Source organism: Cryptotermes secundus, unplaced genomic scaffold (assembly GCF_002891405.2).
Source record: "Cryptotermes secundus unplaced genomic scaffold, Csec_1.0 scaffold621, whole genome shotgun sequence".
NCBI lineage: Eukaryota > Metazoa > Arthropoda > Insecta > Blattodea > Kalotermitidae > Cryptotermes > Cryptotermes secundus.
Window position 1 is genome coordinate 1,188,245 of NW_019727103.1, and position 26,324 is coordinate 1,214,568.

Here is a 26,324-nt window from a genome sequence, read left to right on the forward strand (position 1 = left end):
CCTTTGAATGCCTGAACCAATCTTGATGAAACCTGGTACTTATACACCCGAGCCCATCTTAACGTCGAACTTCATAAAACTCTCCCATCGGTAGTACCAACATTACAGTCTCTCAAATTGCCGAGGCAAAACTTTAATATTGCTTGAATATCCGTACCAGTCTTCATGAAACTCTGTATGTGTACCATGCCACATGAAGCCATCTCACTGGATACTTCATAAATCCCACCCATCAGTAATACCAACACTGAAGCCACTCAAATTGTTGAGGTAAAAAAAAGTAAAGTTGTCCCTGTAACAGGCCTTGAAGACCCACAGGAATGTGAGCGGTCGAAGCTCCCACATCCTCTAAACCAGCCCTGTCCAACGCGGCGCCCGCGGTATATTTTTCTGACGCCCTCCTTAACCACANCGGTAAGGTTGTCATCCTTACGTATTCATTTCTTTTTAAGGCTGAGTCACTCCAGGGCCATAGTGCTGCTGGAAGGATTAGGTAATTGAAAAAAGTGAAAAAAAACTCATCGGAACTCGAACCCGCGACCTTCCGGCTTGTAGCATAGTGCCTGAACCAACTACGCTACCGTGTGCCCCCCCCCCAATTGTTGAGGTAACAACCTTAATGTTACTTGAGTGCCCTAGCCAGTACTCATGACACTTCACGACTTTCGAGGCCATCTTAACGGTGTACTTGATAAGTCACGGCAGTCAGCAATAGCAACACTGAAGCTTCTAAAATTTTATTATTTTGTTGACTTCATTACGCATACATAGTCAAATTTTGGTGCCAAATACTAGTTTATAGGAAAGGAAAGTAGATGATTTCTTCTTTCCAGAACTTCTTTTTAATTTGTATTTCTCCGTGATCTTGATATTCACTTGTCGGAGATACAAATCAATTTCTTTGACTCTCGAACTTTACTCTTGAACTCGAAATAAGTTACCACGTAAGTTTAGTAAGCGTTTGAATTTCGAAAAAGTAAAATCTTAACCTAAAGCCTACAGAGGACGGCTTACTAAAATCAAGGTAAACTGAAAATGCTGTGACGTGAGGCCCGACAGCTAGAATAAGGGGGCCAGAGAAATAACCATTACTAGGCAACAGCTATGTAAACACGATATAATACCAAAGCCATCGCTAAACAACATACGCACGCACGGAATATAGAGGAACTGTTGAAAGCGGCGTTTTCTATGCGGTCTGCGCCGAGGATATATATGGAGCGGAGATGGTCGGCCTTTCATAATTTCAAGGACTTGAGGTCCTGCTGGCTACCGTCTATGATGACATCCCTGCTAATTTCCGACCTTGTAGCGTCTCAAAAGAAATGCAATCCTTGAAATTAGGAGACGCCTGTGGTTTTAATGTCATTCCAAATGAATTTATCCGGCTTCTTCTAAGTCCTCTTGCGCCTTGAACACCTTTATTCATTCACTGCCTTCGGCTTGGAACGAAGCAAAAATTACAACTCTGCCGAAACACACAAAGATCCACAATTTCCACAAATTTTACGTCCGATGGGCCTCTTGTTATCTACGGGCAAACTATTTTAGAAGCTGATTTTAAGAACAATCCAGAAACACGCTGAGAAAGAAACTTGTATGATTGAATGTATAAGGGGTGGGCCTTCTCGATCCTTTCACCCTTGAAACTAAATACAAATCAGTTTGACTTTCGACCACATCACAGTAGAACACTGGCTGGCGGATCAACAAAAATATATAGACGGCTGCTGTGTTCTTGGATCTAGAGAAAGCCTTCCACAGAATATGGCACTCTGGCCTACAATACGAGTATAAATTGTCAGAATTAGAATATTCCACAAATCTCATTAAGCCAACTGTTTTATTCTATCTGACAAAATGTAAAGTCTTCGTAGAATTAGATCTAACCGTCCGTCACATGTGAGAAGAGGTTTGATCCTAGTCTTCACAGTAGAGCTTCCACCATATGTCAAGAATGACAAGATCAGTTTCATGAATTAGCAACGTGGGACGTGATTTCCAGCTTAACACTTATCCCCAAGGTTTCATTGACTCGGTCAATAATTCCAACGGTAGCTGTGGTCTGAATAAAGAGCAGAAGCGTCTGGGCTCTGTGTATATCCCATATGTGAAGGGTGTTTCAGGGAAGTTCAAACGTATAGGGAATCGATGCAACATCGGGACAATCTTCAAAACTAAACACACCCATAGGAGTTCACTCATGAGAACCAGGCCGGAAAGAGATCCGCAACAGACGGTACAGTACGTCTACAGTATTCTCTGTGAATGTGGCAGAAGCTACATTGGCGAAATAGGCAAACCGCTGCCTTGCGGCTCCGTGAACATAGGCACAATCTCCAACAGGGTCTTCTAGGAAAATAAAAATCAGCCCAGCATGTCTATGAAGAGGGTCATAGGGTAGGCTGGGATGAAGCTAGGATTCTGGAAATTGAAAGTAACCGCAGATATAGAAAATAAAGAAACTGGCTCATATGGCATGAGCAACCACACCGATCAGACAACCCAGTGTGGACAATTCTCCCATCTGGAACCCTCTTATCAGCAATGAGGTTACCAACTCACAGAGAAGATCTGTATGGCGTGACGGGGTTTTCATGGCTGTAGTCTCAATGGTTCAAGTTTTACTCCACAGATGGCCCTAGCGGTAGGCAATATATGTTTTCACAAATCCTACATTTATTGCTATGCTTCGGTGTTCCTGGACTTTGTTTATTGGTTGGGCTTTTAGCACAAATTTCTACTTCACTGTCTATCCTAGTGCCACGAATGTGCGTGCTTTCTCACAATTTTTATAGCATATATTTCTGCCATCTGCCTTCGACATAACCCAGTCACAGGCATTTAAATAGCTGTGGTGAATCTAACGTGGGTTGTCCGGAGTTGGTCTGTGTGGAGGCGGTGTAGGAAGCGACTGAAATGGAATGCAGTGCCTGGGGCTATAACTCGGCCACACTATTCCTGGGGTATATATATGGGAACCTGGCCTTCCAGGTTGGGGAGGATCGAATCTGAGACAGTAAAATGTGGTCATGAGTCCCTCGGTACTCGGACCTGAGAATGACTGCCCTGGCGAGGGCCGGCAGAAATTGTAAACTACAGATCCATCCTCTAGTCAGAGAGGATGTTAGATAAGGACTATGACCGTAAGTGTTTAATTAAAAAAAAATTCTGCTTGTGAGTCTCAAGGGGCTTGTCGCCAAGATGAACTGATTGGCGTTAAACCGCCTGTCGTAAAGTAACTCTCTCTCTCTCTCTCTCACATGGGTTGTTCAGTGATCAAGGTTAGACCCAACAGAGTAGGTGTTTTCCCCTCACCTGAGGATGGAAACGTTGTGCTTTCTAGTTTTTAGAATACCGGATGATGGACAACGTCAGAAAACCAGTAATTCCGAGTGTTATACACCATCGTCAGAACCCTTTAGAATCTGAATGTAGACAAGGAGAATTATTGCCGGGGCATAAATTACAAATTAGTCTCTCACCTTGTCTAGTTCCCATTTCAGATTACGTCTCGTCTCAAAGAGGATAAGGCTGGGGCCACGCGAGCGCACAAAATGCGTCCGTTGTAACGAACGTCGTGAAGTCCGTTGTAGAAATAAACGCTTTCTTCTGGCTCCATTGCAGACAAAAAACTACGCACCGCATTCTGCAACTGTGTGGTGTCCTCGGCAACGTCCTTCATGAAGTACGTTCGTTACAATGGACGTACTTCGTGCGCTCGTGTGGCTCCAGCCTTAAACATAAGGGAATGACAGACGTCATTTCGAATAGAACTATTAGGCTTATTTTGGACTCTATCTATCGTCTGGTATATAGAAGACAAAAAACCACAACATTTCGGAGACTGGATATGTCTCCGTCCTCAGGTGGATAGGGCAGGATAAACCTACTCAGTTGGGCCAGTTAGAAAGAGCTAGTCTCAATCACATTTCGAATATGTGCGACCTGCCGTGGTCATTCCGGGTCAGCGAAGACTGAGTTTCGCTTTGGAATAGTTCAGAGACAGGACTCCAAATATTGTCCCGTGACAAATGGTAATGGGTTCTAGATTTTGTGATTGAGTTTACTGGCATTTCTTTACAATTACATTCAACTATGGCAACTCACAGTCAATAGCTGCCTAAGGCTCGCTCGATTCCTAACTGGACTACGAGTGCCTTCTCTTCGACTCTGACGAATGACGTACGAAGTATCCCTTACGAACGAATTCTGCCAAGCATTCTCACGTGTCCTCCCTTTATAACTCCGGGAAGAACCGAATAGAGATCATCATTTCCAGCAGTTCACATTATTGCGTGCTTATTTGTTGTAACGAAAACTTGTGTTGTAACTTTCTACCTAGCAACGGAGTTCCTTCCTCTGTTGACTGCGTAACGTTTGAATGTGTTTACCGAAGCGTTGTCTAGCAACGGTTTATCTCTTCACAGTTTAAATACGGTGCCAGATTCTTCTTATGTTCTCGAAGTTCTGCAGGACTCTTCCTTATTTCCTCCGAGGAAAAATTATCTTAATCACTAACTGCGCCTTCCTCAAACCCTTGAGATTATTTTCTGTTGGGGTTATTTAAAAACCAGACTGTACCAGAAACGTCCTCACATATTCGAGGAAATGAACATTTTCAGTCAGTCAGAAATATAATATATAATTTATACAACAACTCTGATCGAAGTTCTGCGCAATTCTATTGGTCGTGAGTTCAGTGTTCGTGAAGTTAGCAAATGTAACACTCAACAAATTTTGGCTTCAGAAAATCTTTTCCGATGTATAGAAATGTCAGTAAGAATTCATGCTAATAGGCTTACATTCCATGATGAAAAATAATTAATTTTCAGGTTCCAAGCGATAAAATTCATCCCGTACTTTGTTTGTTGAGTTTTTTAGTCCTTTTTTTTTTAACTTTTTTTCAGGCATCAGGAATTGACGGGCAAATCTTATAGTTTCTATAAACTCAGTCAACACTTAGGCACAATAAACTCGGTGTTGTGGTTAGCATTCTTGTTTGCTATTCTGAAGGTAACTGGTTCGATTTCCGATCTGATGGCAGAGTGTACTCACATATTTCCTCATTTGCATCAGAAAGAGTCTCACAATATGTCACAAACGGTTCCTTTCACATCCTTATCTTTTCAACATTAGAAATTACATAATCTTAAAGGACTTCTTCAGAAACCTACGGGTAGGTCTGAGGATAATGCTAAAAGACATGATAAGGAAACAGGTATGGGGTGTGGTTTGGGGTTATCTGATTCAAGATAGGGACCAGTGAACACGGTAATGTATGAAGCTGGAGGGTTCCATAAAGGGCGGAGAATTTCTTGGATAGCTTAGCTTCTATGACGTTTCCAAGAAAAACTGCCGTAGGGCGGTAACTGGATGCAACAATAGTTTAAGTCTGCAGCATATGGAATTCAAGGTCAGTGAGGTATGCAAAGTGGCAGAGGACGAATCTGCGTGGTGTATGTATTAAGATTTGGCCGGTCACGGTAGCCGAGCGGTCTAAGGCATGTACTGTCTTCGCTCGCTTGGAAATCGGGATCGTGGGTTCGAATCCCACTCAGAGCATGGATGTTTAGTTTGTGTGTGTTTTTCTGTGTTTGTGTACAGGTAGAGGCCTTGCGACGAGCTGATCACCCGTCCAAGGGGTCCTACCAAATGTGTAAGATCTAGAAAAACCGAAGTGAACGGAGAAGTTCATGAAGGTAGGCCTAGGCCCACTGAGGCTGTAGTGCCAAGGAAAAATAAATGTATTAAGATTTACACACAATTCGTAATCATAACCTCGCAGCGAAAGCACGGAGCGTGTGCCGCATGGATTTTCCTTCGTGTTGCAGTCCGCCCGCGCAAAGCAAACGTGCAGGGGCCAGCAGTCGTGCACCAGCGGCGCTGTGGTTGCTTGCCACTCGTCGTCATGCTGTCGGAAGGAAAGACGTGTCTGCTGAGATCCGCTGTCTTCGTGGGACTTGCCTCAGTCGTGACAACCATTATTTATCTGACTCCAGTACCAGGTAAGGTTCTGCCAGTCAGTTCTGAGTGCTTGAGTAGGTTACGTAAGTGAGTACGGTTTCATCCAGGGCTTATTTAAAAGGACTGAAAGCATTTTACGCAGAAAAATGTGCAGCTAATTAAAAAAAGTATCTTTCTTACCAAAATAATTACAAAAGAAACGCCTGGTGATGGAGGGAGTAGTATTTGTGTCTTAAATACAACAGATTTTTTTTTTCATTCTCTTTAAGTGAACCACTGTTATTGACGTATATACATTTTTAAGTGACTGGCTAAGGGGCTGGTTGACTGGGAATCGATTCCTTTTTGAGACAGAAAATTTTCTCTTCGTCACTTCGTTCAGATGGCCTCTTGAGTTCTACCCAGTCTGCTAACCAGTGTGTGCCTATCTTACTTACTTACTCATGGAGCTGAGCCCTTCTGGAGAAGCCACCAATTCTGCAGCTGCTCAAGAATTTCCCAGCAATTTATGGAACCCGAAGGTTCATTACTGTGTTCATAAGAGCCCTCCACTGGTCCTTATCCTGAGCCAGATCAAGCCAATCCATACCATCCCATCCTATGTCGCTAAAATACATTTTAATATTGTTCACCAACCTACGCCTTGTTCTTCCCAGTGGTCTCTTTCCTTCTGGCTTTCCAACCAATATCCTATAAGCATTTCTCGTCTCCCCATTCGTGCTACATGCCATGCCCACCTCATCCTCCTTTACTTGATCATTGTGTGAGCCTATATTTGTACGATATGTAACATATTTGTCTCATAAGAGGCTATATACAGCCGCGATAGCTCAGTCGGTATAGCGACCGGCTGCGGGCTGGGCTGCCGGGGTTAAATACTCGGCTGGGGAAAAAAATGTTCTTTACTCCATAGCGTCCAAACCGACTCTCTGATCCACTCAGCCTTTTATTCAGTGGGCATCGGGATCTCTTTCCCGGGGGTAAAGCGGCAGGTGTACGAAGCTGATTACTCACTTCCATCTAGTGCCGAGGTCAAGAATGATGGAGCCATGCCTTTACTCCCATATGTGTCTTCATGGCGTGGTGCTTAGTGAATTAAGCATAGAGACAACTTTACATTTTCATTTTAAGATGCTACAAATTTTGTCTGAAATATATCGAGCTCTACTAACTCCATGGAGCAGAGTCCTCCTGGAGAAGCTCTTAGTTCATCATCTTGTCAAGAAATTCGTCGTCTCTCAAGGAACCCGAAGGTTCATTTCTGTGTTTGTAAGAGGTCGCCACTGGACCCTATCCCGACGGAGTCGAATCCAGTCCACAGCCTCGTACCTCATTTATTAATAGCCACTTTAATAGTATTACTCCACCTGTGTCTGTGTCTGGATGTAATATGTATTCCATTTACTTAAGATTTCCCTGCTTATGTTTTGAATGCATTTGTTATCAGCCGTAAGTGTGCTACATGCCCTACCCATCCCATTCTCCTTCATTTGATTATCCTAATAACATCTACCGATGAGCACAAATTATAAGTTGCAAATTTATGTAGCTTCCTGTTAATTCATCTTCCCTCTAAGTTAAAAAATTCTTATCAGCATTTTGTCCTCAGTCACCCTTAATGCACGTTTTCCTGAGGACGGCAGTCAAAGTTTTGCACTCATATAAAACAATCTGTACACAGTCCGTTTGCAAATAAATTAAGAAGGTAGGACGGAGACAGAAGTCGTGACCTTGAAACCACTAAATAATTTAAAAAAACAACTTTCTGTTAATTGCATTTGTTCATAGGTTAGTCATGAAAGTGGCTGAGTGTTCTCAACTGTCTTCCAGTTGTGATGAACAGAAATAAAAGTTGCGTAAGACTTATTTCTAAGCAGAAATTGGAACTGGTTATGCTGCATGTGGAGCACATTGTTGTATTGTCTTGTCGTAACTGCAACTTTACTTCCTTAATCATCGAGTTCAGGGACGGTGAATGTGTTTGTAGGTCTGCTTACATTACGCAAATTGTGTTTCATGCTAGCCAGACTTCGCGTTCCTCGATCCAGGTTTACTTGAAGTAGACTGCTCTGAAATACTGAAAACGATAAATTCTTATATCGTGCATCTTCAATAAACACGTTCTTAATGCTTATAACTACTTATGGTCCTCTGTTAGATTAATTTTCTACTTGTAAAAAGGTAAGAAGGTAAAGCTGTCCCTCTGCTTAACTAATAAAGCACTACGCCATGAAGACACACGGGAGAGTGGATGTATAGATCCACATTTTCTTGAACTTGGCACTAGTTGGAGGTGAGTGATCAGCTTCAAGCCCCGCCCACTTTACCTCTGGAGAAAGAGCACCTGGTACCCATTGTATAGGAGGTTGTGTGGACCCCAGAGCTGGTCTGAACGATTGGAGAATTGAAGATTCTTGATTCTACATGGATTCGAACTCCGACCCCTCAGCCATCCATCTCATATCCAGTCGCTATACCGACTACACTATCCCATCTCCTACCTTCTGCTTGTACATGCGTCTTTAATAAATATCAAAATATTAACTACTCCTAATCTGTATGTAACAAGTACTTTGAAATTGTTTCACAACAGCAGGAAGAGGCTAATGACGAAATTAGGAGGAATATGAGTTCTGAATATGCACTATATTATCAAACAGCCTTGTCGTCTCGTCTCATTTCCATAATGCTGAAGATTTGTATGTACATAGCAATACGCTCGAGAGCTATTTTATATAATTGTGACTCGTACGCTCTTACATTCAAGGAAGAAAATGAAATGCAACTGTTTGGAAAAAAAGTGCATACGTACATATTTGAGCCCCAAAATGATGAAGTACGCTTAAGCGTAATTGAGGACTTTAGGTTGAAATTCGTACATAACAAGGAACTTAGTGAGTTATATACACGTACATCGTCTGTTATTGTTACAATAGTGAAATCTAGGTTCTGCGATGTACTGGGCAGACATCCGGTTAAGGTGGGAGAAACAAGGGATGTGGATACAATTTTAATTGAAAGCAGCTTGAAATCGTCAGAGTCTAAGATCGAGAACGGGAGGAGAGGTTTTGGGGAGATAATTTGTGAGGAGGACATCACTGAGGATCAGGCACAGCGGTTGGCTATAGCATTAGAAGTTAGATGTTTGTAGAGATAGGTCCTGGAGCTGCCGAAATATTTTATCCTCTTTTTGAAGAGGAATTTCCTTTGAATTTTCGGGTTTTGTTACCACATTGTAGTCGTAGTCTTCTTCGTCGTCGTCGTCGTAGTAGTAGTAGTAGTAGTAGTAGTCAGACTCAAATTCTCCCAGTTCAAAGAAAGACGGTGCTAGTGCTGACAGTCTCTTTTAAGTTTCATTTTAATAACGCTTACGACATCTGAACGTGGCCCATTCTGTACTGGCAAATGAGGCTCTGGCATTCGAGTCATGTCAGTAACCCACTATTTCTGGACCCCTGAAAGTGAAACAAAATTCTACACCATTTGAAACTAACGTAACAGATATTGTGTGGAGAGAACGCCACTGCCAAGTCTGTTTTAATTTGAATTACCTGAAGTGTGAAAAAATCGCCGATAATCAACATAGTTGAATCGATCACAAACCCAGCAATTAATCGATTATGGAAATGTGTTCTTTAGTGGGATCATAGTTAAAATACGTGTCCTGTGAAAATATCCATTCGTCTATGTTAATAGCTGTACTAGTGCGACTTAAAATATATTTCTCTCTTTGTTTCGCAGTATTGTTTGTTACATTGTGCTGAACTTCCGCAGAAAAGGCGGGAGCTAGTGAGACTGGAAATGTGCGCATAGCGGGGCATGCGTCCGCTTAGTTATATCCTCTGGATTTCAATCCTTCTTGTGTAAAGTACCCTTGCAGGTCACGGTAGCTGAGCGGTGTAAGGCATGCACTGCCTTCACTCGCTCGGAAGCTGGGATCGTGGGTTCAAATCCCACTTAGGGCATGGATGAGGCCGCGCCATAGCTCAAGCGGTTAGTCGCTGGCTTTCCACCGCGGCGGCCCGGGTTCGATCCCGGGTCTGGTCAAGTGGGATTTGTGGTGGAAAAAGTGGCGCTGGGGCAGGTTTTCTCCGAGTACTTCGCTTTCCCCTGCCAATCTTCATTCCACCAATTGCTCCACAATCAACCTCGCCTATCATCTGGGGCTGGTACAATTGGCCAGAAGTGGCCGCAGTACAAGGGACTTTGTCCCACCCCACTAGCAATAAAAAAAAGGGCATGGATGTTTGGTGTTTGTGTGTGTGTGTTCGTGTTCGTGTGGGCGCGCGCGCGTCTTTCTGTGTTTGTGTACATGTAGAGGCCTTGCAACGAGCTAATTACCGCCCAAGCAGTCCTACCGAATGCCTAAGATCTAGTAAACCGAAGTGAAATGGAGTGTTTCGTAGAGGTAGGCCAAGGTCCAAATTGGGGTTGTAGCGCCAAAGGAAAAAGAGTACCACTTAACACTGCACCGATCATCAGAAACTTTATACCCGTTCGACAAATTAATGCAGGGACTACCAACATAACTAAAACTAAAGAAACTAAACTCCATGGCCTGTAGTCCACAAGCGAACTATACCGACCGAGTGTCCGCCGCTTGTGGACGAAGTTAGTGCCAACGTTTGCCGATAGAAGGTGTCGCGTTGTCAGCGCAACGGATCCCAACGGCCGTTAATCACGGTTTTTAGACCGGAGCCGCTATTTCCTTGCAATAGCTCTTCAATTATCCTCATGAGGCTGAGTGGACCCCGTTTCATTACTTCTCAGAAAATCTGGTAGCTCCGGGAAACGAACCCGGGACCTCTGGATCTGTAGCCAAGAACTCTGGCCACTAGACCACAGAGACGGTCTCTACCAACTTAACACTTGACCAAAATCTGTTCAACGATTCTCGAATTAAATGGCATAGCATAACATTTTATTTTGTATAATGGTTTCGAAAAATCATATACAAATTTTTGAAAACGTGCATTCTACATAAAATATGTCTGTTTTTTGTTTTTCCACATCTTTTATCCAAAACATTTTGCTCTCCGATAATTAATGTTAAGAGTAACGCTCAAGATGATTACAGAAACACAAGTAGGTATCCCTGCAAAGCTTCTCTTATTGTCACGGTTTAACCAAAACTGGAACGGGACAATAATATAATCAGTAAACACCAAGTGTGAAATTTCACGAAAACTCATTCAGCGGCTTTCGAATTATTACATGCGGACAGATTGAAGAACAGGTAGACAGGACGAAGCTAATAGGAGCATTTTGCATCAGTGCATTGTGAACAATCCACAAATGTATGATACAGTGTAGGCATTCTAGTATACTTATTAGTGTACTATTTTTTATCTATTTCTTTGCTTGTGTTTTGTTGAATATAACATGTGTGTAAAACGTTTTCCAGTAAGAGTTGTAGAAGAATGCCGTCTTGTGGGATGTGGCTCCGTATAGATCTTGTGTGAACCGGCATTTCGGAGGAAAGTATCACCTCCATCTTCAGGGCAGAGACGATGCTTTCCTCCGAAACGCCGGTTCACGTAAGATCTACACGGCGCCACAACCAAGAAGACGACATTCTCCATAGTTACCTCCATGAAAACCTCAATCTTACGAGAGTTGTAGAACTTACTGTTTTTATATTTGTGAAGTACAGATATTCTTTGCCATGGGCTGTTTTCGAGAAAGTTTATAAAAATTAAATTGAGTTCAATATAAGTAGGACTGACCGACTCCATGGAATTTCTAGATAGAAGATAGTAGCTGGTCAAGCTTTGAAGAAGTGCCCCGCCTTCTCTGAAACGAGAAGGTTCATTATTATACTGAAGAATCATAATATTGGACCCTATATTCATCCATCTTTATTCTGTATACATTTATACTAAGTTTAAGACTCATTTTAATTTATCCTCCTTTTACGCCGAATTCTCATGGGTGGTCTTCTCCTATGAGGTTTTCAACTAAAATTTTCTGTGAGGATTGCAATCGAAAACGCATTCCCCTTATCAAAGCAGCCATTGAAACCCAGGATTTAAATCTGTTTAAGAAAAAAAAAAGTGGTAGAAGGAAGGTTTAATGTAAGTGTCGATTTATCTGATCGATCTCATAGTCGAGTTCAGTTGCATAATGTTAAAATTACCGGTGAGGCGGCCAGAGCAAATGAGGACGCAGCATTTAAATATCCCGATGTTTTTTAAAAACATAACCGAAGATTGTAGATACACTGATCAGCATATGTTTAACATGTTTGAAACCGGTTTATTGTGGAAAAGGATGCCTTCCAGAACTTGCCTTTCTAAGAAATAAAAACCTCAACCTGGATTTAAAGTTATTTTATTCTCTGTATCTACTTTTTGACTTTCTTAACCATAAATTCAAATTATAATCCTGTTCATATTGTCATTTACTGTAGTATTTCAAACATATAAAAACAAGTTTAACATTCATCATTGCCTATTTCCGTCGAGTTGGAACCAATTACCATATTCTTATATATAATTGTAACTTCGAATAGTGCGAATTGGAATAATGTGACCACTTCACGGGATTCATTATCTGCACTAATCGAGACATACCTGTATTTGTTTCTAGTCTCTTCGCCACTGACATTGCTTAGCAGTCTATATACCTAAACTACAGTGTGTATGAAGGGCAGAAACAATTGAAGACAAATTTTAAATTTGGATCGTTGTCTTTAAATTCACCCTCATTTGTAGGTGATCAGGTGCTTTTTTTTTTCGAGCATTTATTACAAGTTACAAAACGGCAATAAGCAGCTTTACTACGTACATACCATTTACCTACTCATGGAGCTGAGTCCTCCTGGAGGAGCCGCCAATTCTGCAGCTACTAAAGAATTTCCCAGCATTTTATGGAACCCGAAGGTTCATTACCGTGTTCACGAGAGCGCGTCATGGTCCCTATCCTGGGCCAGATCAATCCAATCAATACCATCCCATCATATCTCTCTAAGATCCATTTTAATATTGTCCACCCACCTACGCCTTGGTCTTCCCAGTGGTCTCTTTCCTTCTGACTTTCCCACCAATATCCTATACGCATTCCTCGTCTCCCACATTCGTACTACATGCTCTGACCACCTCATCCTCCTTGACTTGATCATTCTACGAGTAATTATACTTAGAGAAGAGTACAAGTTATGAAGCTCCTCATTATGCAGTTTTCTCCAACCTCCTGTCACTTCATCTCTATATACCATATATTTTAGAACTATTAAATGAAAGACAGACAGCGGTACTTCTGGGATAAACATTTAATAACAGTGAAGATAATGATAAACAGTCGCAATATAGGCCAGCTAGACAAAGAGACATAGGAAGACCAAAAAGTAGATTTACTTTGAGACACAAAAGGACAGCTAGCCCACCCTAAAGCGGAATACGATGTATGCTATTATTATCGCCAAGTTTCATGTGTGTCCCTTCACGGTTTCTTAAATATAAGCAAACATCTGACGAGAATTGCCCATCGCTTCTAGCTGGCAGCAGTCTGATTGGCTGACTGTCCGTGTGCGGGGACATTTGGAGGGGCCCGTTTGGACATCTTGTTTGACTACTTCCACAACAGCTTTCACTCTCACACCATTTCGGATTCCGATATGGGTTTATGTGTGGCCTACTTGATTATGTCTGGAAAAGTCCATAGACCTCAACTGTGCCGTGGAGCTATAAGTGACGTTCAGAAGAAAAGTTATCCGAACTTATTTTGCAGTGATATGAGTGCAGGGGCGAAGCTTATGCATGCTTCTTTATGTACGTCTATCCCCACGGAACACAGTCCTTCTTGAGAAGCTGACAGTTGTTGAGATCTTCCCCACTTTATATGGGACCCAAATGTTTGTTACCACATTCACAAGAGCTGTAAAGTGGATACATTCCTGAATCAGCTAAATCCACTCCACAGCCGGACATTTTAGTCGTATAAGATCCACTTTAATATTACCTTACCTTCTATGCCTGGTATCTTAAGTGGTGTCATCATTTCAAGTTTTCAGACTAATATTTTTTACGCATTTGTTATCTTTTCTGTGGTTGTAAAATCTACCCTGTGATCCTGCTTGATTTCGTAAACCTGTTCACAGTTTATAGAGGGCACTTCACCATTATGTATGTACGTGCGTATACGAGACTTATTTACCAGTTTTCAGTAGACAATACATAAACAGGTGTATCTATGTTTTGTTATGAAGTATTTATACTTAATAGTCGCTATTTAAATGTACACAATTTCCACAATTCTTTGTCTGAAGAAATCAACAGAAAGTAGTTCGGCACTATATAATTTGAGCTATTGCTACGGTTGTTCAATTAATCATGCATAAAGAAATAGAAATCGTTCCTTGATCGTGACTTGACTTTATTGGTCTGAGTTCCTAAGAAAGAAGCTAAATAAACTACAAATAAATAGATAAATAATGAAATTGGTCACGACAAAGAAGAAAAGACGAGTGAAATAAATGTCTCCTTTAGATTGTTATCGCTGCCCGTTCTGACGCTTATAAACTGAATTATTCTGTCTTCTCCAGGTCTTCTCATGTCGCTCTGTCACCATGCTGCTCTTGACGCTGCCTCTCTCCCCTTTTCTAGTGCAGCGTTGTGCTGCTTTCTTCAAAACACGCGAAATGATGGATAACCTAATTCTGTGTACGAGTTAGCTCGTGTAGAAACTGTCTCCATTTCCAGAGGCAATATAAGGAATCTTATGAATGCAATTTATGCTTGATTTTTTTTTATCGTTGTTTTTAATAATCCGTGTTTCATTTCGAAACCATAAACTTGTGTTAGATATTAATGATATTGTACAGGCCCTGAGGTGTGCCAGGATAGCACAGTCGGCATAGCGACTGCCTACGGGCTGGACCACCGAAGGATAGGAGTTCGAGTCCTGGTAGGGTAAAAAAATATCTCTTCTCCACATCGTCCAGACCGGCTCTGGGGCCCACCCAGCCTACTGCCCAATGGGTACTGGGGACTCTTTCCCCGAGGGTAAAGCAAGAGCGTGAAGCTAACCATTCACCTCCAACTAGTACCGAGGTCAAGAAAATGTGCATCTATACATCCACTCCCCCATAAGCCTTCTTGGCGTAGTGCTTAATTAGCTGAGCACAGGGACAAATTTCCCTGTACTTTTACAGGTCCCTGAACGTGTTTATCTTTCATTTATAGAGATAAAATATTATTCAATACCACTCAAGGCATGAATGTTTGTGTGTGCGTTTATGATATGTTTGTGTTTCATGTGTGTAGGTAGCGGCCTTGCAACGGGCTTATCTCCCGTCCAAGGAGCCTTACCGACTGTATAAGAAAGATTACGAAACTGAAGATAAGGCCAGTGCGAAGCAAAGGGCTGTAGAGCCATTGTTAAAGGAATAAATGAATGAGATATTATTCAATAGACCTTGGGTAACCTGATTACGATTAACAATGAGATATCAGTAAAATAATTAACACTTGATTGGGAAGTTATTGGCAAGAAAGTCACGGACCTAGACAGAGAAATGAAGCAAGGATGAAGAAAGAGGTTATGAAAGAAGAGCAGAGAAGAGAGAAGAGATCTTAATTCCATTTTTCTTTCTTTAATAACTTCGTATATAATGGAGTATTAAAGGCATGTTAATTTTTAACTTTTTATATGCGAGTAACTAGGTCAATACTAGCTTCGGTTGATTCAAATTATGTAGAAATTATTGCTACTTCTGAAGAAAACAGGAAGTTTCAGTCTTCAGTTTAATATAACTTCATACTTCAGCCTGCGGTTTCACGGGCAGTAGTAGAACAACCTGTTATTATCATACTGCAGAATTCTGGCTGACGCTTGTCCCGGATACAAGTCCCAGCTATTTTGCTTAATGACCGGTCGTGCTACAATAAACAGTGATAGAACATTGTATTTTCATGCTAAAACGATTTCGAGACAGATGAGCGCTAGAACAGGATTTCCTTTAATCATGATGCAGTAAGTTGTACTGAGTTCAGAATTTATTATCATCCGGTTTCCTTTCCAGGCAACTTAAGTTGTAACCAGTAATCTTGTTCTCGTCTCAAAAACGATATCTTGCTGCAAGAGACAAAAGAAAATCGCTAATGGCTGATGACAATCTGCTAAGAAAAATGTTTGGACCAAAGGAAGGAAAAATGAACAATTTGGGATATTTCATAACGAAAAAATACCTGATTTATTGGGTTTTTGGACTTTATCCATCGTCCTGGTTTTTAAGATAACTAATAAAAACACGACGTTTCGGAAACTGGATCTGTTTCCGTCCTAAGGTGAAGGAAAACACCTATTCTGTTGGGTCCGTTAGAAAGAGCTAGCCTCAATCACTGGACGTCCATTGATTGAGGCTAGCTAGTGTGTTATACACCATCGTCAGAATCCTATAGTAACTACTTGAAAAAATACCTGATTTAAGCAGGTCATCTAATATAGCTTTCTCCAGTATTTAGGAAAGCAACATATCGTGAAAGTGCATGGGGGGATGTAGGCATAGCTCCACTCATTTTTACCTTGGACCTAGATGGAGGTGAAGAACGAATTCCATGCCCCATTACTCCGGTGGAAATGTCTCATTGCCCATTAGCTGGGTGGGCCCCATAGCGAGCTGAACATGGTAGCGAATTGAGGAGACCCTGCCGGGAATCAAACCCCTGTCCTACGCCCCATGTATAATCACTTTACTGACTAAGATATTTCTGTTCATCTTAATGTTGTTTCGATACTAACTGCAGGAGTCTGCGATGGATGTGCTATGTGGCTAAGATACGATAATAAAGAATGAATACAGAATTTATATGAGGAAAGTGCGCGGAAAGCTGTCATTTTGAAGATCAAGAAAGGAGTGCACGTTTGATAATAAAATGGATTTGAAGTAAGCAAGCTGTGAGGATAGAAGCGGGATTTATTTGCTCGGAGACGTGTAGAGTTTCGCGCTAGGGTACGAGGATTAGCCGTATTGAACCTGTCAGCTCATTGTGCCCCTCTTACAAGTCATGTTGTCTAACCATTAGCTGTTTCCACACATTTATCAACTTCTATCTGTTCCATAGGTTATAATCGTGCTGAACTGTCATATCTCCGTAAATTGTCTATGTGTTTAACTAATTAAGGCACTATGCCATGAAGGCTTATAGGGGAGTGAATGTATAGATCCATGTTTTCTTGAACTCGACAGTAGTTATAGGTGATTAGCCAGCTTCACGCCACTGCCGCTTTACCCCCGGGGAAAGATCCCCCGGTACCCATTGGATGAGAGGTTGGGTGGACCCCAGAGCCGGTGCGGACGACGTGGAGATGAGAAAATTCTTGACCATGACGAGACTCGAACTCCGACAGGTCGGTCGTCCAGCCCGTAGCCAATTGCTGTACCGACTACGCTATCCCGGCTCCTAAATTTCAGAAATATTCACACCTTCTGACAACAGAAATAGACCGCTGATAGCAGAGATATCATTGGTTTAAACACGGTAAGCGTGTCATAACATTACCATTACTCCAAAAGAAATAAAAACTAACCACGTGGAAAGGAAGAAACGTTCGAATCATTAAATTTTAGTGTTACCGATCACAGTGGCCGCGCCGTCTGAGGCACGAAATATATTCGCCCGCTCGAACGCTGCGATGGCGTGTTCGAATTCCATTGAAGGCATGGACGTCTGTGTTTATTCTGTGTTTGTGTTAAGTAGAGGCCTTGCGATGGGCTGATCCCCTGTCAAAGAAGCCCTACCGACTGTCTAAGATTAAGAAATTGAAGCGAAACAGCGTTTCACGGCTGCCCTATGCTCGAAGTAAGAGCAACATGAGAGAGAGAGAGAAGATGAAATGTAAATTTTGAGGTAACTCAATATTGATTTTATCTTTATGTTCAAAATAAATGTAAACCAACTACGTGAAAAGAGTGAACGTTCATATAATTAAAATTTCACTGATACGAACTTAAATTTTGAGGCAACACAAAATTTACTTTACGTTTCTGCTCAGAAGAAAATTAAAACTAATTACTTGTAAATGAGGCAAAGCTCGTATCATTACATATTCGGCCATACCAACATTACTTTTTAAGCAAACCAAAACTGACTTTGTATTTTTACTTTCCCTCATTTAAGGAAACCAGTCTTCAAGATCTCGAATCTCGAAGTTCTACTTGTTTCTGTTTGGTACATTGTAATTTCGATAAGCAGACACGAGACACTGAAGGGGCGGGCAGAGATCTGCACCAAACGCAAAGCAGGAATTGCGCGCTTGTCAATGTGGAACGACCATGTCAGGAGGAGTTTGCCCCTACGATAGCTGCATCGAATGATGTCTCACACTTGTTCATGAAGATCAGTTTTACTGACTCGCAAAGTGAACAAACAACGTTTAAAGCGAAGCAATGTTAAAAAGAAGTAAACATCGAAAGCTGAAGATGATTTGTCATCATTTTCTCCAACTTTCTCCTTGCGCTTTTCAAGAGCGTGACTTTTGAAATTTAATCAGAATGTCAGTATAACATATGCACACAATTTACAACAACACCATTTTATACGAATCGTTTAATGGTTCGAGAATGTCGCTTCTGACCGCCTCTGTGGTTTGTAGTCAGAGTTCCTGGCTACAGATCCAGAGGTCCGGTTTCGATTCCCGGCGCTAAAAGAATTTCTGAGAAGTAGTGGGTCTGGAACGGGGTCCACTCAGCCTCGTGAGGATAACTGAGGAGACATTTCAAGGAAATAGCGGCCCCGCCCTAGAAAACCGAGATTATTGGCCGTGGGGATCCGTTGCGCTGATCACGCGACACCCTCTATCTGCAAATTTGGCACTAACTTCGCCAACAAGCGGCGGTCGCTCGGCCGGTATAGTTCGCTTGCGGACTACAGGCCACGGATTTTTGTTTGTTTGACTGTAGCTTCTGCAATCCAGCCAGTCCAACCGAAAATTTCACTAAAAATTAACACGGTAGATTTGAGCTTTTCGTGTGAAGCTGATAGTCGCTTAGCTAGTCAGGAGATACTATTCATTTTATGGAAGCTGCAGGTTCATTGCCATATTCACAACAGCCCACTATTGCTCGCAGTACTGAGTCACACACTATTTCTATAAATATTGCTTCAAAATTATTCTACCGCGTACCCCAAAACTTCTCAATTGCTTCAGTTTTTCCAACAAAAATTGTATATGCATTTCTAATGTCTCCAATGCCTGCCATATATCTCACCTGTCTCATCGTCCTTGGTTTTATCAGAATGACAATATCTGGTAGTGAAGTGAGTAAAGGTATCCCTGTAACAGGCCGTGGGGGCTCGTTGGGTTGTGAGATGATGAGGCTCCCACATTTTCTCTAGACAATCGGCTCATAGATGGCGGTGAGGTTGTCAGCCTTACACGCTGGCCGGCCTTTAACCCCAGGAAAATTCCTGGCACTCATTTCTGTTAGAGGCCGAGTCGACCCTAGGACCATAGTGCGGCTGGCAGGATTAGGTACATTGAAGAGATCCACCTCATTGGGATTCGATCCCGCGACCTTCCGGCTTGTAGCTACATCTACGCTACCCCGTGTCCCCAACAACATCTGGTGAAGGGTAAGAATTATGTGGCTCCCCGTTATAAGAGCGTCTTCAGCATCGTGTCACTCCGTCTTGCGTCCAAATGTTTTCCTCTGTCGTCTTGAAGATCTCCAACAAATAGGTGGAATATTTATTTCTGCGATGAGGATGATACTGAATGAAGTAGTCGGGAAGACGTGTCTTTTATATTTAAGCCTTGCAGCGTCTCTAGCTTCCATCAGCTTTTTCAAAAATGTAATTTACAAATCTGCACTGTCGCATCTTTACTCTTGATTGTTTCAGTTGATAATTAATTAAATTAAATTAAAATATTAAAACGAATGACCGCCTCCGTGGTCTAGTGGTCAGAGTTCCTGGCTACAGACCCAGAGGTCCCGGTTTTGATTCCCGGCACTACCAGATTTTCTGAGAAGTAGTGGGTCTGGAACGGGGTCCATTCAACCTCGTGAGGATAATTGAGGAGCTATTTCAAGGAAATAGCGGATCCGGTCTAGAAAGCCTAAATTAACGGTCGTGGGGATTCGTTTTGCTGACCACGCAACACCCTCTATCCACTAAAATTTACACTAACTTCGCTGACAAGCGGCGGTCGCTCGGTCGGTACAGTTCTCTCTGCGGACTAAAACCACGGAGTTTGTTCTGTATTAAAACGAATTTAAATTCCAATTATTCACGTACCATCACAAAGAAGACATTTGGAAAATACGCATTTTCCAAAGAGGAGCACACTGTCCCATTGGTTCTTACTTTTTATGTTTCTTATTTACGTGTAATTGCACTTTCAGTATCGAGGCTATGCAGCTTCTGTAAGAGGATAGTTAATGAACGTGGGGCAGTTGGCGGAATGAGAATCTGTAGGCGAAACTAAAGTACTACTTTGTCACATCAGATTTGGCATCGAATTGGGGCCGCCGCCCCCGCCGCCTTGGAAAGCCGGCGAATTATTGCCTGAGGTATTTTATTGTAGCATCCTGTTGCACTTCACTTCTTATTCAGCAGATGTTACTGGTTCACCGTTTTATATGCAACTCTTCTTTCTAAAATTTATTTAAATGTTTTTTACATACACAATCCGTCTTTTAAGCCTTATTTAAAACCTTCTGAGCATTGCACTACATGTTTCGACTAACTTTGGCCATCATCAGGTATTTAAAAAGTTTTGATGGAAACTGCTGTGCTTCTGTTGTGTGATTCTAATATTCGATGTGTAATCTCAATAGTATGCATCCTGCTGTGTGCTATAAGTAGGGTATGTAATGTGTATAGAAGTATGACAGTCTACACAACAATATTCTGTATTTAAAATAAAGTAGACACTATTGTATCAACATTTGTTTTTATTGACGCTACAAGTTTCGACCTTTATACTGGGTCATCATCAAGAGTACAATGATATCAGTCTCAGATGTTGAATTGCATCTGATATTTGCATCTAATTCTTTATCTGATGATGATGACCCAGTATAAGGGTCGAAATATGTAGCGTCAATAAAAACAAATGTTGATACGATATTGTCTACTTTGTTTTAAATAGAGAATGTCTTTGTGTAGACTGCGTACTTTATACACATAATAAACTTTATTCGATGTGTAGTTCCATCTACACGCGCGTGTATTTCATGGCGTTGGGGGCGTCTCTTCCTGTTGTATTGCGTGTCTAAATGCGCGTCCACATTACTCGTGCTCGTGCTTGTGTGACTGTCTATGCTCGCGAGTAATGTGGACGATATGACAAGTCACGAGACAAGCAACTTTTAAATCTTTAATTTAAAAACTATAGCCAATAAATGAAAATACGACTACAGCCTATACACACTACGAGTAAATATACGGATCCTCACGCGCCGAAGACTGACGAGCAACTGAAGTAGTGTGGACGAAGATTTACGAACACAAGTAAAAGCCAGACGAGTCTCCCGACGAGCACAAACCTGGCGAGCACAAGCACGAGCACGAGTAATGTGGACGCGCCTTAAGACTACGATACTCATAATTCAGACATGCAGCACCCAGACACGCTACTAGTCTAGGCACAGAACGCAAGAGGAAGAAACACCCAGCACGATGGAATACACGAACGTGTAGATGGAACTTTTTGCTACCTTCTGCTCCCGCTTTGGAGCATAGGGCTGATTTCTCAGCTTCTTAATCATTTTACAGACGGTAGGGCTCCTTGGACGGATGATCAACTCGTCGCAAGGTCTCTATCTGAACACAGGACAATACAAACACAGAATAAACGCATACACACACACCAAACATCCATGCTTTGTGTGGGATACGAACCCACGATCCCGGATTCCGAGCGAGCGAAGACTGTTCATGCCTTAGACCGCTCGGCTACCGTGACCGGCAGTGTATAAGAATTCAGTTCGTACCTCACAGGAAACAGATCCGACCCCACGATCCCGGCTTCCGAGCGAGCGAAGACAGTGCATGCCTTAGACCGCTCGGCTACCGTGATCAGCTTGATGGGGCTACACATCGAACATTAAGGCGCGTCCACATTACTCGTGCTTGTGCTCGTGCACGCCAGGCTTGTGCTCGTCTGGCTTTTACTTGTGTTCGTAAATCTTCGTCCACACTACTTCAGTTGCTCGCCAGGCTTCGGCGCGTGAGGATCCGTATATCTACTCGTAGTGTGTATGGGCTGTAGTCGTATTTTAATTTATTGGCTATAGTTTTTAAGTTGAAATTTTAAAATTTCTTGTCTCGTGACTTGTCATATCGTCCACATTACTCGCGAGCATAGCGAGTCACACGAGCACGAGCACGAGCACGAGTAATATGGACGCGCCTTTAGAATTACAAAACGGAAGCACAGCAACACTTCTTGAACACCAGATGATGATCGGTGTTGGTCGAAACATGTAGTGCAATATTCAGAAGCTTTCAAATAAGGCTTAAGAGATGCGTTATGTACGTAAGAAACATTGGAACAAGTTTTAGAAGGAAGGGTTTCCCGTAAGCCGTTGAACCAATGACATTTGTTGAATAATGCCTGAGGTATGGCACGACTTCTATTATTTTTATGAAACCACAACGTGCCAGCTTAAGGCTAAGGGGGTGATTTTTATTTTAACCGGTTAGTGGGTCGACTGCATGAGTGGACAGCCTTTGCAGCTGTTGTTGCCAACTCGGGCTAAAAGGAAAAGAGCTGGGAAGACTCCGGCCCGAATGGCGGGCAAGATGCGGGTAAGATACGCTCTATGCTGGAGGGATAAAAGAAAGTTTCACGTTATTGATGAGCGGCATTCTTTATTTCAGTGCAGATGTAGGTTTTGACTGCCAAATTTTGGTAAAACATAAAGCAACAGATTTCTAATATTCATTTCTTTTTTAATTTTGCTAAATTTTGCCATACCCAAAGTGTAGCTCGTTTGAATTATTTTCAAGTTGTGTTGCAGCTATGAAACAAATAGTAAATTATTGTCGCATGACAAAACCCCAGGGATCAACATCGCTAACACCAAATTCTCCCGCTGCATATGATATTGAGTCATTTCCATCCATATTATTTTTTCTTCGCACTACAGCCCCAGTGGGCCTAGGCCTACCTCCACGAACGTCTTCGTTCACTTCGGTTTTTCTAATTCTTACATATTCGGTAGGACTCTTTGGGCGGGTGATCAGTTCGTCGCAAGCCCTCTACCTGTACACAAACACAGAAAAACTCACACACACAAACTAAATATCCATGCCCTGAGTGGGATTCGAACCCACGATCCCGGTTTCCAAAGGAGCGAAGACAGTACATGCCTTATACCGTGACCGGCAATTAAACTTTACGTAAAGGAATTATTTAATAAATAAACCAATTGAATTGGTTACAATATTCTTTATTGGCTTATAAGAAAATATGTGCAAGAATAAATCTTAATATTTCTGATAATGAGGAACCGATCTAATGTAGGTACTGTGACACAGTGCCTTAAAGCCGCAATAGTGGAATCGCAGCCAGGCGTTTACTGACAGACAACGGCTTGGTAAACACCGCTTAAAAGCCGGAATAGTGGAGCAAGACAATGAACTACCATTTTGCTAAGCAACGGCTCGGGCACGTGCAATTACAGCAGATTCGAGAAACTGAATCATTAAATTAAATGTGCTGTACACGGTCGGCCGAAGGTACCAAAACACAAAGGGTGTGCCAGAAAAAGGAAGTAATCCCGTGTGGAGGTGTGGGCGAATACCTCCATCGTAGTCCTGAGAGTCGTAGGAAGCGACAAAAAGGGAAGCCTCGAAACTGAGATAGTAAAATATGGTCGCGAATCCCACGGGACTCGGACTCGAGAATGACTGCGCTGGCGAGGACCAGCAGTAATTGTAAACGACAGACCCGCCCTGTTGTCAGAGAGAGCGCCTCACGTGAACAAACCTGCAACTGCCTGACACTAATAAGAATCTGGTCAAAAGCCCCAGATGGGTGCTTTAGTCCAAGACAGACTGGCCGACTGACCGTCGGTCGTAACATAAGACTCGACTCGACAGAGATGTAAATTTGAAGTAAGTGTGAAGTCAGTCATATAAGACTCGACTCAAGAGTTCGAGAGATTACAGACTCCTCAATATTCATCGCTTCACCAAGTATGTAGAGCGGGTTGTGAGACGTTCAGTCGCAACTGAGAAGCTTGGAAGATACAATTCAATAACAATTATTGTTGCATCCTGTGTCTTTCAACATAAAATCTCAAATAGTTGTGCCAGAATGCTTCATACATGTCGCACTCTAAGGCCATGCCATAATTTTCTTATAATTCGCTTAGTGGGGGTGGAGTCCAACTGGGTCCGCTCGTCACGCCGGCCACTGTTTGGCCTATAGTAGCCTACCCCGAGTGAATATGATGATGGAGAATTTGGTGGAATGAAGATTGGCGGAGGAAACCGAAGTACTCGGAGAAAACCCGCCCCAGCGCTACTTTGTCCACCACAAATCCCATTTGAGCAGACCCGGGATCGAACCCGGGCCGCCGCGGTGGGACGCCAGCGACTAACCGCTTGAGCTGTGGCGCGGCCAAGGCCATGCCATATCTCAGGCGATTAGTCGCAGACTTCTCACCCAGGGAGCCCAAGTTCGAGCCCAGATTAGGGCATGTGGGATTTGTGGTGGACAAAATGGCACTGGGGTAGGTTTTCTGCGAGTACTTCGCTTTCCTCTGCCAATCTTCATTCCACCGACTGCTCCACATTCAACAGCTGTCATCCGAGGCTGGTACAATAGGCCAGTTAGTGGCCGATGTACCAAGCAGACTCAGTCTCACCGCACTCCAAGAAACTAAAAACAAATAAAAAATTGTAATATAAACTTTCAAAGTACTCACGAAGTGTGGAGCGAAGGTTTATGCGGTTGGAAGGAATAAAGATCCATGCATTTTTAACTGCATTACTACATTGAGTGAAGTGGTCAACTTTTAAATACTAGATTNATACAAATTTGATGCGCTGTGTGGGCCCCAGGAACGGCCTGGAGGCAGTTGCGAAAGGAAACAATCCAAATGTTGATACCGGGAATAAATTCCCAGACGTAATCGAGTTTAACAACGCATGTAATATTCGCCTTTGTGGCAAACACTCATTTAAATTTACCTACCTACTTCAGGTGTAAGCTCCTTTTTTTCAGCAGTGTGTTCCGTTCACTTTGCCTGTACGCAGGGTTACAAATGGACATTAGTTTAATAAAGCAGGTACTGTCCTCGTTGTGTGCCATGGATGGACTGGACGCATGCATTACAGCGGTACATGTAGTGAGCTTAGTGATCCCAGGGGTCAGCGGAGTAATTGCAGTTTCTTGTATCTTCTGGGCGAGTTATCCCACATACAGGAACTTTCCTTTGGTTTAGTAGGAAGCCACACGATATCAGATATTTCACGTTTGTTTTGTTACTTCTTTATCGTTTGTCCTCCGTACCTGCATCTTTCTTTATGTATTCTTGTTCAGGTCATAAAATTGTAACACGAAAATATTCGACTCTGGGAAATGTTGAAACCCGGAATTAAACAAAACAGTGACTTTATGTAATAAAAAAAAAACAAGGAAATGGAGAAACAGAATTTGAAGGAATGAAGTCGAAAGGCAGAAAGGAACACATATAGAAAACACGTAAATAGGATAGACAGAGAAATGACGAGAGAAATTAATATAGAAGGAGGAAATAAAGAGAGAGCAGAAAGTAGGAGAGAATCATCATCATCATCATCATCATCATCATCAGTAATCTGTCAGACGACAGGTCCACAGTCTCTTCCAAAACAATCCCTCCACTTAATGCGATCTAGAGCTTTCTCCTTCAAATGACAGTATCCTCTTCTGTCCCTAAGGTCATCCAGCATCTTCTTACGTCTTCTTCCTCGTCTTCTGGTCACTTCTATCCGCCCCTCTATCTTTCCTTCAATAACTTCTTTTAGAAGGCAGTTTCTGCGTAAAACATGACCAATCCAATTAGCCTTCCGTTTTCTTATTTCGTGTAGGATATTCCTCTGCTCACTGACTCTAATTAACACGAGAGAACACCGGGAAAAAAAATGCATGAAGGAAAAGAGATACAAAGAAAGAAAGGGCATGCTACAAGACATCGCGGTTTCGAATCCCGATGAGGTTGTTGGATATTCAATTAACCTGATCCTTCTAGACGCACTATGGTCGTGGGGTCGACTCAGCCTCTAAAAGAAATGAATACCAGGAATCTTCCTGGGGGGTAAATGGCAGCCTGCGCGTAAGGCTGACATCATCGCCATCTGTGAGCCGACGATCTAGAAAATATGGGAGCCTCGACGCCTCTGAGCTCTATGGGCCTCTAC

At 42.4% G+C, this 26,324-nt stretch overlaps 1 protein-coding gene across 1 annotated transcript in view; it reads left to right on the forward strand.

The window, feature by feature from the left end:
• The first annotated feature begins 5,834 nt into the window (after positions 1 to 5,834).
• The window catches only part of LOC111864459 (laccase-4), a 77,866-nt gene continuing 57,376 nt past the window's right edge, over positions 5,835 to 26,324 (forward strand). Inside the window, exon 1 of the mRNA XM_023851717.2 lies at positions 5,835 to 6,008. Within this exon, the coding sequence (XP_023707485.1) occupies positions 5,912 to 6,008 (97 nt within the window). The 5' untranslated portion in view covers positions 5,835 to 5,911. The remainder of the gene's footprint in view (positions 6,009 to 26,324) is intronic.